General features: G+C 48.9%; 6 protein-coding genes across 6 annotated transcripts; 4 read left to right on the top strand and 2 right to left on the bottom strand.

Moving 5' to 3' along the window:
- Positions 1–916: 916 nt before the first annotated feature.
- N7509_006146 (uncharacterized protein) lies at positions 917–1,242 on the top strand (the record flags this gene model as incomplete). Its single annotated transcript, XM_056630783.1, has 2 exons — positions 917–1,056; positions 1,110–1,242. The coding sequence occupies 2 exons, from the start codon at positions 917–919 to the stop codon at positions 1,240–1,242; spliced, it is 273 nt and encodes a 90-aa protein (XP_056490085.1).
- An 890-nt stretch (positions 1,243–2,132) lies between these two features.
- Positions 2,133–3,371, top strand: N7509_006147 (uncharacterized protein; the record flags this gene model as incomplete). The annotated part of the gene is made up of 3 exons (XM_056630784.1): positions 2,133–2,453; positions 2,508–2,788; positions 2,858–3,371. 3 exons carry the CDS (start codon positions 2,133–2,135, stop codon positions 3,369–3,371), a joined length of 1,116 nt encoding a protein of 371 aa, XP_056490086.1.
- Positions 3,372–4,111: 740 nt separating this feature from the next.
- Positions 4,112–5,707, bottom strand: N7509_006148 (CCCH zinc finger protein; the record flags this gene model as incomplete). Its single annotated transcript, XM_056630785.1, has 4 exons — positions 4,112–4,950; positions 5,018–5,360; positions 5,420–5,563; positions 5,633–5,707. The coding sequence occupies 4 exons, from the start codon at positions 5,705–5,707 to the stop codon at positions 4,112–4,114; spliced, it is 1,401 nt and encodes a 466-aa protein (XP_056490087.1).
- Positions 5,708–6,445: 738 nt separating this feature from the next.
- On the top strand, positions 6,446–7,384 carry N7509_006149 (putative translocon-associated protein, alpha subunit; the record flags this gene model as incomplete). The annotated part of the gene is made up of 3 exons (XM_056630786.1): positions 6,446–6,517; positions 6,618–7,042; positions 7,102–7,384. 3 exons carry the CDS (start codon positions 6,446–6,448, stop codon positions 7,382–7,384), a joined length of 780 nt encoding a protein of 259 aa, XP_056490088.1.
- Positions 7,385–7,704: 320 nt separating this feature from the next.
- Positions 7,705–8,430, bottom strand: N7509_006150 (DNA 5'-adenosine monophosphate hydrolase; the record flags this gene model as incomplete). Its single annotated transcript, XM_056630787.1, has 1 exon — positions 7,705–8,430. The coding sequence occupies one exon, from the start codon at positions 8,428–8,430 to the stop codon at positions 7,705–7,707; it is 726 nt and encodes a 241-aa protein (XP_056490089.1).
- A 411-nt stretch (positions 8,431–8,841) lies between these two features.
- N7509_006151 (RNA helicase) lies at positions 8,842–12,981 on the top strand (the record flags this gene model as incomplete). Its single annotated transcript, XM_056630788.1, has 3 exons — positions 8,842–9,078; positions 9,160–12,664; positions 12,725–12,981. 3 exons carry the CDS (start codon positions 8,842–8,844, stop codon positions 12,979–12,981), a joined length of 3,999 nt encoding a protein of 1,332 aa, XP_056490090.1.
- Between the last annotated feature and the right edge of the window lie 390 nt (positions 12,982–13,371).

Raw genomic sequence — 13,371 nt, forward strand, 5'->3', positions numbered from 1 at the left:
ACTACAAAAACTACCAAAACGGAACTAATAGAGGGCTAAAAAGTAGTCGCGCCCGGGATCGAACCGGGAACCTTTTCGGTGTGAGCGAAACGTCATAACCATTAGACCACGCGACTTTGATTATTAATACAATTTTGAAGCTCTTGACTCGAGTGTTCGGATGTTAAGATCGTCAAATCAGATTCTTTAGTAGATCAGCTTGCTGTAGCCTAAGAAACAAGGTGTCAACTTTCAGGAAAACAAGTTCATTAAACAAAAGAGTATACATCCTATAAATTTTAAGTAGTAGCAGCACAATCTTAAAGGCTATATATATACAGCTTTTGTAGAATCGCATGTATAGGCTGAATACTTTAATTCCCTATACTTCAAGTTCTATTTGATCGCCCTGCTTATTACACAATAGGAACACAATATATGTACCCTGTCTCTCTCTGTGACTGACCCATCTGCCTGCGCAGACAGCCAGCGAGCATCTCCTATTTTTCAATCCTTGTATTGCCCTATAATAAACTGAGGACTCTATAATTTATCTGAGCCCTCTAGTGAATTAAGATATAAAAGTGTTATGAGCCCTGGAGGCCAGTCAAAGCCAAGCATCTCTAAACTATTTCCTATATATAAAAGCGGGAGAGGATTGATAGGGTAGGAAAAGATTGGATTTAGGGTCAACTCTGCTTCATGATGGCTAATATGCAAATTTCAATATACCAAAGTCGCGTGGTCTAATGGTTATGACGTTTCGCTCACACCGAAAAGGTTCCCGGTTCGATCCCGGGCGCGACTACTTTTTTGCCCTATTACCGCCATCTAACTATTTGTTGATTTGCTACCGTTTTTTTGTTGACATAGTGAGTGGTGTTTGTGCCTATCTGTGCTTGACAGAAATGTATCCCAAAATTTGCTTAATCAAAGCATGATTCTTCAAGGCGTAATTCCCTTCGAAATTGGAAAGGACCAAAAGATATCGGGGTACATTCTGATTTCTACATTCCTTGTCGCTTTGCTATTCCTCGGGGAAATCGACATGCGAAGTCTGTCCCGGTTTGACACCGGGTGAATCCTGCTATATCTGGCCTTTGTTGCTCAACAATACACATCTCCGACAGTATCGTCTTCACCACTGCGGTCCAGGCTTATTATTTGCTCAGCAACCAATACAACGAATCCGGTGCTTTGACTATGATTGATATCACCGCTGACGGCATGGGGTTTATTCTCTCCTTCATTGATCTCGTCTAAGTTTCATCCCTGTACTCTATCTACTCAGTGCCGCTACCTCGCCGTCTATCCTGTGGATCTAGGCTTCATGCCGATGGCAGGGGAGCGCGTTCTTTATTCTCGGCATCTACATCTCCAAGGCTGCCAATAATGAGAAGCACATGCTCCAAACCCAGCCTTACAACCCCGCCATCGCTAAACTCTCCTGCATCCAGACTATAACGGGGCGTGAAGCTCCACACCGTTGAATGGTTGGAGGAACTAGACCTGTCAACTACTTTAAGATCTTGTGGATCCACCGAGAACGTCGAGATGACCCTATGCGCGAGTAAGTGTGGGGTACGACTGGGAAGAGTACAAGCGGATAGTCCGATAGAGAATCATGCTGGGGTTGATTGAGCACGTGTGTGTAAATGCTCGATTGTGTTGGGCTCGCGGACTAGGGTTCAGATGAATTCCCTCAGTAGCAGCTCGACAGGGAAGCCCAAGAGTGATCATTGGACATCTGATAATGGATGAAGGTCTAGAATACACATTCGGAGGCTGTGCCAATAGAGATCTCTTGGAAAAAGGGCGCTCGATAGATGGCAATAGGCCAACTAGATTGGAATGCACTAACCAACAAGATGACATCTCCGAATGATCGCGGCGCGTCTAATGGCAAGTGTACTATACACGGCCACTGGGACCGACGTGGTGAGTAAAATATGAACAGAAAGCTACAAGAAGCGTACACCTAGTGAAGAATATTTCGGAGGATTCTTGGACCCTTCGGCTAAGCTCCGTTGGGTTTAGCGATATAATGGCGACTATACAAGGGGATTAGTTCCGCCTTCATGAGGCTGGCCACTGCCAACCCCTTCTCTCTCCTTCATATGCCGTTTCTGAGCTGATCGAGACGACCCATAAGGATGAGGCTCGGAAGCGCTGTACTTTCGCTAGCAGTGTTAGTGCGTATTTCCGTGGCTAGGAATCTTGGCTACTTCGATAATATCTCCACCTGCGCCGATCCGGATGGCCTAACGACGTGCTTCGATAGGGCTGAGACGCACCATGGAACTTGTATCGACGAAAAATGCCCAGACAATAAGGAGAAGAGTCGCGAATGTGCTGAGGCTTGCGGGGGAAAAGAAATATGTGCTATAACCTGTCCGGGTAGCTGCGTTTCTCCTTGTGGGGCTGAGAGGGCTGGCAGCCAGATCGATTGTATCGCATCTAGCTGTTGGAACCAGGTTAGTACTCGCACACTCAACACTTCGATAATCTAACTCAATCTTGATACCTAGGTTTACTCCTGCGAGTACCAACATATCGTCGAAGATTTTATTTCACTATATCAAAAAGAATACCTCGACGATATTCCCTTCTGGCCCCCACCAGACAAAGCGCCTGGCGGATGCTCTTGTAACATCGGAAAGGTCCGCAAGAAGGAACTTCAGATCGAAAATCACCTCACTGCATGTTTAGATAATACGACAAATCTTGACAGCATGGAAGATGATCTTGATGACTACGATAAATATGTCATGGCATGCCAATGCTGCGCAGAGAGTGCTGTTAGGTCCACGTGCGTGCTGCAATCACTCGCCAAAAAGACAGAGAACCCTTTGAGATGACAATTGCTAAACCGATCTAGGCTTTACGACACATGTCCAAATACCAAACCCTCTACTATTGACGCCGACTATTGGTTTGGCAGGCTATTGGATGAAGAAGATTGGAGCTCGTGCAGATCAAGCTTCGACGATTATGATTGCGTTGGAGATCTAGGGTTTGGCGTTGAAGATACCGGTGGCGTTCAGAAATATTATAAGCCCGGGGAATTTCCAAAAAATGGCACGGAGACTCTTTATAACACCAATGGTGTTATATCCACACCTCTTAGCGGAGCCAGCTTTACTTGGAATTATAGCACAGATGTGCACACTGTTACCGTCCGGTCAACAGACTATGTTCAAGTTGGCATTGCCACTACAACCGAGACTCAGGCCAGTACTACCTCAGATTCTAGGAGTGATACCGTACAAACCAATACCACTCAGACATATACTGGCGCTGGGAGTACAGCAACGGGGAAGGGCCCTGCCTTCGGTGCGCCATTATGGAGAGTCATCGGCTTGGCGGTTATATTGACCTTGGTATTGATTTGATGGTAGCGTCAATGCAGCGTATTGAAATGAAATGACAACCTTTGAACTTGCAGCAGCAACCAAAGAATAAGATAACATACTAGTAGCTTGTTATGAAGCGATTCGGCGGGATGCAGCGTTTTTGGAAGGCAACAACTACTCTAATTCTCAGGTGGTAGTTAATAGACATGTTAATTTACTTAGGAGTGTTGCCGATAGATCGGCCAAAAAATGGTCTCCATGGTCTGTGTAGTTGAATTATCGTAGTTGATACTAATACATTTTCCTAGAATAAGATGATTGAATGGCCCGAGCAGCTGAGGACATCCATAACTACTGCCAAGTTCTCAGTGATGGGTATAATATGTATTCCCACCTCCATCAAATTCCTGACGCCTTTATTGAAACGCCGAAAGACAAAACCCAGTTGCCAGCATCCATTCCAGAAAGTTTCAATGAACCCACAATAAATCAAAACCTAATCCAGGCGAACTCCCCTGTGCCAAACTTTATCGTAGGTAGGACAAGGGGTAAAATCATATGTTGTGTAACGAGAAGTAGAAATATGAGTGCCGAGGATGCAATGCCCTGAACCCACACCAAAACTTGAGAGAAAGCACACTCAGGACCCGGTCACGCCGAAATTGATAAAAAAAAACACAACTCTTGAAACCCCATGAATCTGGAAAGACCGAAAATAGTACAACATGACGAGGGAAATTTTGTTTTTCGGACGGAAGGAAAAGACAGGTCGTATGATTCTAAACCTTTGTCACTTTGACAATATTCGTGTCGATGCCGTGTGCTACTGGTTCAAAGCGACAGCTGTCACCTCGAAAGCAAGTCTTTTTGCCAGGCTCACTCTGGGGACAACGGTGGCCGTAGATACACTCCGGGTCGTCACATTCCAGCCCAAAGCGACAGGGAGTCATGCGTGCGATAGCCGACAGAATATGAAGTTCTTGACGGGTTAATTTGCGATCGTGGTCATGATAGCAATTCTCCTCGTTGGGGCATTCCCCAAGCAGGAAATGGTAATTGCAGAGCTTCAGCTTCTTCAACCGATTAAGTTCATCGCGAGGAATGCTCTTGAAGTCGAGACGATCCACTCGCTGTCCATATTTATTCCTCTCCACGGTTTTGGGAGGGGCGATCGAAGTTTCCGTCTTGGAGCGAACAATCTGGAAGTCGGGAGATCCACCCCCTTCGTTAGGTGTCAATGCCGTCAAAGGAGCCCCGGCGCCTGAAATACTGGTGTTGGTTGAAGTGCGAGATAAAGGCGGGGGCATTGAGAACTGTCGCGATGGAGATGGAGTGAGTAGGGACCGCGAAGGTAGGGCATGAGTATTCTTCCACGCGGGAGCCCAAGCAGGCGCCAGTTTGACGGAACGGAAAACTTCTGGGAATTTGGCGATGCGATATGAGTTCTTGACTGTCTCAAGCTCTTTCTCAAAGGCAACGCCCTCCACGAGAGAAATACGGCCGGTGAGATCACCCTCTTGCAGTATATCCTCCAGGAAGTTTGTGTATTCAGTATTTGAAGGGCAGCCTAAAAAGATTTGGTGGCAATGGCAGTTGTAAAGGAAGACTTGGAGGGTTTCTGGACGTGAGGATGATATTAGCAGGATTTACATAGGTCAATTCCTATGGGATCCAAGGACACAAACCTTTCATCTTATCGAGAGCCTTGTTTTTCCCGGAGCCAATATCCACGATCTCCGAGAAGGACATGGTCTCATTGAAACCTCTGATGAAATCGTGAATTCCGGAGGGGTCTGAAACCAGACCACTCCGAACGCACATCTCACTAAAGACCCTCACATTCAAATAAATCTTTGTCAATAACTTAGGTACTTTAATATTCGGGAGGTTCGCCGTCACGTAGGTATGAAGGGCTGTGTAAAGCTGCTTGGCGGCATTGCGACCGCCCTCTTCACCCTGCTGGAGGAATTCATCCTTGAAGATTATTCCCTCTCCATCTAATAAAACGACGACGAAAGGTTCTCGATCCTGGAGAAGCCCGACATGTATCAGCGCACGCTCAGGTGTTGGTTCACCACCGCGCTCACCATAATAGACTTGATCTGGTGTATCTGTTGCATCAACTCCATCTCGTGAAGTTGAATATCACGATTGAAGCGAGTCTCGCGTTCATGATCAAGTTTCTCTTGTTGGAAGGAGTTCTCGAGGTCGGTCACTCGTTTTAGGAGCTCCTATCGTATGATGGTATCGCGTTAGCCTGACACATGTGAAAGAAGGGAGGGAGCGACAGCAGCAGGTACCTCGATGAGCTGATTCTTCTGCTGATCAACAGCGCTTAGATGGCGATATCGATCAAGATAGGAGGTTGAATCCATTGCGCTGGACCTTTATGAGTGGGTTGTGGAAAAAAAAGTGGGTTGGAAAGTAAGGTGAAGAAGAGTTGGATCTTCAGGACGAAAGTGCCTTAAAGTTTCCAAGAGCAATCAGGCGCTTGCGCGATCGTCACGGCGTCTAACCCTGCAAATGGAAAAAAAGATCCAAGGAATCACGCTGGAAATTTTAGCGTGCTTTGGCGTCTGCCGTTAAGGCGATGAAGTGGAGATTGGCCCTCTTTTAGCTTTATCTTCCTACCCTCTTTTTTTTTAAAAAAAAAATCGATCCTCAAAAGGGCGACGAGATAGGATGCTTAGTAACCAGCCCCAGCCAATCGGAGGCGGCTATTCACACTCCTCAGATTCACTCTACGCACTACATATTGCTGAGTCATCGATCTTCTTCTGCAAGATACTACATCCTCTCGATTTGCCCCAATGTAAGGTAAGTAGCGTGATTGAAGTCAGTCTAGATATAATCTGGGCTCTAAGTAAATATCCCGCTTAGTTTTTCTTTCACTTTCTCCCCAAATGAATGGGAATTAAGATCTGGCGGATCTGGGGGATGTCACGTGCCTATACTCCAGTGGTGACTCAGCAAAATGCAGTATCTAGAGTAAATATAAGCAGTGCCAGAGAGGGTTCCCCGGCCAAGTGGACCTACCTAAATTGCAACGTGTGATCACCCTTACCCTTGTGTACCTCTTTACCCTCACCTCGTTCTTTCTTCAGGCACTCAAGATGACTCGTTTCGGATTTCTCTCTCTGGCTCTCCTCTCACTCCAGGCCTTCGTCGGCACCGGCTTCGCTGCTGTGAGTTTCCCCATTGGCTTAATAGATTGAATTCGCGTGACTCTTCGTCGCGACCCCAAGGAACTCAATTGACTGACTCAATACTCTTCATTTTCATCAGGATGCTGAGACTGTCGCGGAAACTGAGGTCGCCAACCTTGCTGTCACGGCTGAGGCTTCTTTCCCCGCCTCTGAGATCTTTGGCGTCAAGCTCATCAATGGTCGTCCGACCGAAGCGCTAATCTCCGTCACCAACGACGAGGCAAACCCCGTCACCGTGAACTTCCTCGGAGGTAGCCTGTGGAATCTTGAGGAGGACAGCAAGGTCGTCCGCAACCTGACTGCCACTCGCTATGGCGTCGAGATTCCTGCTGGTTCGAAGGAGACCATCCCGTACAGCTTCGCGACCGAGATGCATCCCCAGGATATTCGTCTGAACATTGCCGCCATTCTATCGGACAGCGAGGGCAAGTTCTTCACCGTTCAGGCCTTCAATGGCACAGTGAGCGTCGTGGAGCCCGAGACTAGCATCTTCGATCCCCAAATGTAAGTCGTAAATTCCGAAACCCATCCGGTTTCTTAGGCCATTGACTGATCATCCCTAGCATCTTCCTCTACTTCTTCCTCCTGGCTTGCTTTGGTGGTACCGTCTACTTTACCTACAACGTCTGGGTCGCTCCCTACTTCCCTCAGAAGCGTAAGAGTGGCAAGACTGGTGAGAAGCGTGCCGCTGGCAGCGCGAAGCGTCCCGAGACACCCGTTGTTGAGGAGACCCCCAACCCCGCCGTCGCCTCCGCTACAACCTACAATGCCGACTGGATCCCCTCCCACCACATCAACCGCCCCGAGGCGCGCAAGGTCAAGGGCAGCAAGAAGCCCCGCGTGTAAACAATGGATGCACACGGAGCTCTAGAGTGAAGGTAGCAATGTGGGGAGTTATGAGGCTAGGGCTTTATCCTTTCAACGCCTACCGAGTTGTTGCTGTTTTGAAATGTGGGAAAATTGGAAGTATGCTGAGAATGCATACGACTCATTACTAGATCCAGACAAGCATGTACATTTATGAAACTAAGTTTCGCTCTTTTAAGGCTTCTCTAGGTATCATTTGGAGAGGCTGATGGGAGTTTTGAATTACAATTACAACCCAAACAGGGACAGTTTGTTGCAGATGCAGTTGACTGCTGTCTGACACACTTTTGACTCGTTGGTTATAATTTCCTCCATTCTAAGAATTCCTGCTCCAGATGACTCTTCAACTCAACGAATCTGTTACCAAATTTCTTACCGCAGCGCCAGCAAGTAAACTCTTCCTTTAAATAATTCTGGCGCGTTGGTTCCCTCCGTGGGTCGCCTTGGGCCAAGGGAAAGTCGTCAAGAGGCACGAAGAAGGGCGTCGCAAAGCTATTATAGTGCTTCCGGTGTTTCAAACGGTCACTGTAGCGATCCACCGCAATCACATGTACATGCAGGTGGTTCATTGAGGGCACCGCATGGATCCCACACATGAGCTCCTTCGCCCAATCCCGTCCCACGGGCAGCTCATCCGGCGGAGGGTCAAGACTGAGAGCGATTTGCCTTTCCTGTTCTTGTAGAGAGTATTTCCCATATTTGCGCCGCAGCTCGGCCGCAGCGAAAGAACGAAGCTTTTGGGCCTCGAACCTTACTTTGGCAAGGAACTCAGTGTCCTCGAAGGCTTCGAAGGGGTGGAGGTGGGTTTTGGTTTGGTCGCGAGGGAGGAGGAGCAAATGTAGCGAGGACTTTGGGAACATGTCATGAATAGCGACAAAATCTGCGTTGTGGGAGATCACGATATCAGAAGGATAAGACTCTGGGTTCGTGATGTAGGCTCCTAGCCCATCGCGGCCTCTGAAAGATTGGGGCTTTTTGGATGGAGTAGGCGCCGTGTGTTTGGGTTGTTTATTGTGGGAGGACATTAATTCGGTAACTGGACAGGGGAGAAAACAGCTTGTTAATCTTAGTCGAGCAATTCTTCTCAAACAGCACGAGGATCAACTCACAAGCGTTCCTCTTCGCCGCTGTTTCACTCCGCGATTCAGATGGACCAGGATTGGAGCTCGCAGTTGTCTGCTCCATGTCAGACATGAGGGAAAGATATAATTCCAGAGAATCACATGGGAACAAAGGGCACTAGGGAATATTATGTGGTAAAGAAGAGAAGACAATCGGATGGGAAGGGAGGAGTAAAGGAGCCGCCGAAAGGAAACACGGCGATCTTCAAGCACGCCAACTTTGGCTCCCCGCAATCCCAATGCGGTTTAGTGCGGGCCCATTGAATTTCAGCAATTCATCTGCGGTGAATGTGAACGAGTGCCATTCTTCCAACAATGGGCCCCAAGAAGAAGGTAGACAACCGCGGAGGCGGTCCAAAGCCTGGAACTAAGCAGGCAAAGGCTGCTTCAGAGAAATCGGACAAAAAGCCCGCACCAGCCGCCCCTGAAGAGCCGAAGAAGCCGACCGTGAAGGAGGTTATTGGCGGCGCATCATGGACAGGCAAACTGCCAGTGAACATGCTGTCGGAGCATTGTCAGAAACAAAAATGGGAGAGGCCAGAGTACGGAATGGTAATAATTCATCTAACCTAGGACGCTCAATGAGCGATTGTTGTGACCAAGATGCTAATGATATTGCGATAAATATTGCAGATCCAATCTCGCGATGGCTTCATATCCTCAGTCACCCTCAAAAAGGTTGACCCAAAGACCAAAGAATTGACTGTTCTCCCACCGATGAAAGTACCTCCCTCTCATAAAGAAGTTGCGACGCAAACTACAGCCCTGGAAGCCCGCCATTTCGCCGCTGCATATGCCCTATTCCGTGTCTGCAATATGCGCAACCTACACATGATGCTTCCACCAACATACAAGAAGCTATGGCGAGAAGATTTCACCGACATCAAGACGACAGACACAAAGGAGGGCAAAGGCTGGCTTTATGAAGCGGATCCATTCCTAGCCAAGCAAGAACGCGAGAGTGCGGCTGCCGACCTGGAGAAGAAGAGGGCGGAGCGTCTCAAGGCACAAGCCAAGGAGAAGGTCTCTTCCGCCGATATTGGGCTAGGAACAGGAGATGGAAAGAGTAAACGCATTTGGTCACAAGCCCCGAAAGTGGACATGGGCGCTCGTATTCGTCGCGATATCGAAGGCCTTTTACGGCAACATACAGTCTGGAACGCTCATGGTGTGAAGATTCCACAAAAGGAAGTGCAGGCCATTGTGGAGGAATTTTCAAAACTTGGGTTCCGTCGCAGCCACGTTGAAGAGGCTGCAGCTGAATGTAAAGACCGCGAGGAGGTGTTGGAGTGGCTGCTCGTCTATGTCCCTGAGGATGATCTGCCGCGCTGGAGTTTACCTGAGGGTTACTCTGCCGGTGTTAGCCTTGCGTCTGGAGACCTGGCCCGTGAAGCGAAGATCAAGAGACTTGCTTCGGTTGGTTACCCGGCTGATCTTTGCTCACAAGTACTCGACAGTAAGAAGGGCGATGAACTCGCCGCTGCAGAATATCTGCAAAGCACATTGGCCCATGGAGCCGCATTCGCGTCTGCTTCTACGCCTGACGGCGATGCGGAAGCTTGGAATGAGGAACAGGAGACCCTGGAAGCTATTTTTGGTGACCGCTATTCCCGAATTTCAGACAAGGTCTGCGAAATCAAGAGCGAAGCCCCCGAGCTTCCAGAAAACACCATCATTCGCTTCCAGGAACCATCTACCCATTACCCAACCACCCCGCCTGTCATAATCATCCAGGCTAAGAGTATACCGGCTTATATTCGACTCAGCGCGATCCGTCGGGCGGTGCAGTATGCCGAAGATAATTTCAGCGGAGAGTCTATGATCTTCAATATTTTGGACTGGTTGGAGGTAAACCTCTCCGATATTATGGAGAATCCTGGCAGACTACGAGAGATCTCTGCTGTGACCGCTTCATCGTTGGCTGAAACTAAGGAGATCCCTGTAAGATCTGGTCGCAAGCAACGCAAGGGTATCGACTGGAAAGCCAACTCTCCTCAGAGCCTCGCCATTCGGGATGCATGGGAAGCCAAGCAAGACACTACAGCACAGATTGATATGTCCCGGAAACGACAGTCGTTGCCTGCATGGAACATCCAAGATGCCATCATCCAAACCGTCAACTCAAACCAAGTTACCATTATCTCTGGTGAAACTGGTAGCGGTAAAAGTACACAATCTGTACAATTTGTCTTGGATGACATGATCAAGCGTGGACTTGGAGGAGCTGCAAACATTATCTGCACTCAGCCTCGAAGGATTTCAGCCCTTGGTCTCGCTGATCGTGTCAGTGATGAACGTTGCTCAACCGTGGGTGATGAGGTTGGATACGTGATCCGTGGCGAGTCGAAAGCCAAACAGGGTGCCACTAAGATCACATTTGTGACCACTGGTGTCTTGCTCCGCCGAATCCAGTCTGGCGGTGACGCTGATGGCAACATCGGAAGCTCCTTGGCGGATGTCTCTCACGTTGTGGTTGACGAAGTCCACGAACGTAGTTTGGATACCGATTTCCTCTTGGCCCTTCTCCGCGATGTTCTACGCTACCGAAAGGATTTGAAGGTCATTCTCATGAGTGCTACACTGGATGCGGATATCTTCCGAAATTACTTTGGTGGCTATGATAATGTCGGTCTGGTGAATATCCCAGGCCGAACGTTCCCTGTCGATGACTACTATCTCGATGATGTGCTAAGGTACACGGGCTTCGCCCCCGAGTTGGATGATGACTTTGAGGACGATGCTCCACGAGAGCAGGAGTCGTTGGGCAAAGCTCTGCGAAGCGTAGGCATGGGCATCAACTATGACTTGATTGCGACCACTGTTGAATACATTGATGACCAACTTGGCGATAATCCTGGAGGGATTCTCATCTTCCTGCCAGGGACTATGGAAATCGAAAGATGCCTAAATTACATAAGGAGAATCCCCAATGCACACCCACTCCCTCTACATGCCTCTTTGCTACCAGCTGAGCAAAAGCGTGTCTTCCAAAGTGCGCCGAGAGGAAAAAGGAAGGTTATTGCCGCGACTAATGTGGCGGAAACATCCATTACAATTGAGGATGTTGTGGCCGTCATTGATACTGGCCGAGTGAAAGAGACCAGCTATGATCCCAAGGACAACATGGTCCGTCTTCAAGAGGTATGGGCATCACAGGCTGCCTGTAAACAGCGTCGCGGTCGTGCAGGTCGTGTCCGTGCCGGTACCTGCTACAAGCTATACACCCGCAAAGCCGAGTCGAATATGGCTCAACGGCCCGATCCTGAGATTCGCCGCGTTCCTCTGGAGCAGTTGTGTCTGTCTGTGAAGTCCATGAAGGGCATCGATGACGTCGCCACGTTCCTTGGAAATACTATAACTCCCCCAGAAAGCATCGCTGTCGAAGGTGCCCTCAACTTCCTGCATAGAATCGGAGCCATGGATCACAGCAGCCTGACGGCGCTGGGTCGATACCTCGCCATGATTCCAGCTGATCTTCGCTGTGCCAAGCTAATGATCTACGGTTCGATTTTCGGGTGCATGGAGCCCTGTCTAACCATCGCCGCGATCTTAACCGTCAAGAGTCCCTTCGTCTCTCCGCGCGAGAAACGAGAAGAAGCAGACGCCGCCAAGGCAGCCTTTTCACGTCCTGGCGATGGCGATCTTCTCACCGATTTATTGGCCTACCAGTCCTGGTCCGAGCTAGTGCGTGCCAATGGCTACTGGAGGACGCAAACTTGGTGCGCATCGAATTTCCTTTCCCACCAAACCCTCCGTGACATCTCGTCCAATCGTGCCCAATTCGTCACATCTCTCAAAGACGCTGGCATTTTGCCGGTAGATTACACAGATGCATCCACGACCTGGAACCGCAATGCCTCGAACCGAAATCTCATCCGTGCTCTGGTAGCCGGCGCGTTCCAGCCGCAAGTTGCGCAAATCTCCTTCCCCGATAAGAAGTTTGCCAGTTCGGTGACTGGTACGGTCGAGGTTGACCCGGATGCTCGAACGATCAAATACTTTAACCAGGAGAATGGCCGCGTTTTCATTCACCCTAGCTCTATCCTCTTCTCGGCGCAGGGATACCCCAGTGCAGCGGCCTATCTGAGCTACTTCACAAAGATGGCGACAAGCAAGGTCTTCATTCGTGATCTCACTCGTAAGTTCATCATATTGTTTCATAACCTTGCTTTGCAATCACTAATCAAACCCCCGACAGCTTTCAACGCCTACTCTCTGCTCCTATTCTGTGGCTCCATAACTCTCGACACAATGGGCCGTGGTCTCGTCGTTGATGGCTGGCTCCGTCTCCGTGGCTGGGCCCGGATCGGTGTTCTCGTCTCCCGTCTACGAACCATGCTGGACGAAGCACTTGCTGCGCGGATTGATAACCCGGCCCTTGGATCGGATGGCGGTGGGGATAAGGTGATTGAAGCTGTGAAGAGACTGATCGAGTTCAATGGACTTGATCAATGATTGGTTTTAGACTAGATTAACGCATTAGCACATTGCCTCTACAGGCCAAAAGTGTTTTCTTAAATGACCAAAGTACATTTCATCATGAGACGAATTCACTATTCATTGTATCGGGAACGCCCGCCGGGTGCTTTTCCAAGGTTGATACCATGATCACTGGTAGCCATGAGAGGAGCTCAGCCTACAAAGAAAGCTGTGTACTGAACCATACTTTGTATTGACCCGTATAAAGCTATCTTCATGTGCAATATCTGCCTAGTAATAGGAATCACGTAGCGATAATATGCAAGAAAAGACATCCTGGGCAATGTACGTGGGAGCATGCGATATGGCGCGACTGGAAAAAGGAAAGTGATCGAAGGAACGAACATAGAAAAGGACCGTGATTAG

The sequence above is a fragment of the Penicillium cosmopolitanum genome, assembly GCF_028827165.1.
Source record: "Penicillium cosmopolitanum strain IBT 29677 chromosome Unknown utg000006l:49.0-5199605.0:1.0-5204138.0, whole genome shotgun sequence".
NCBI classification, from domain to species: Eukaryota; Fungi; Ascomycota; class Eurotiomycetes; order Eurotiales; family Aspergillaceae; genus Penicillium; species Penicillium cosmopolitanum.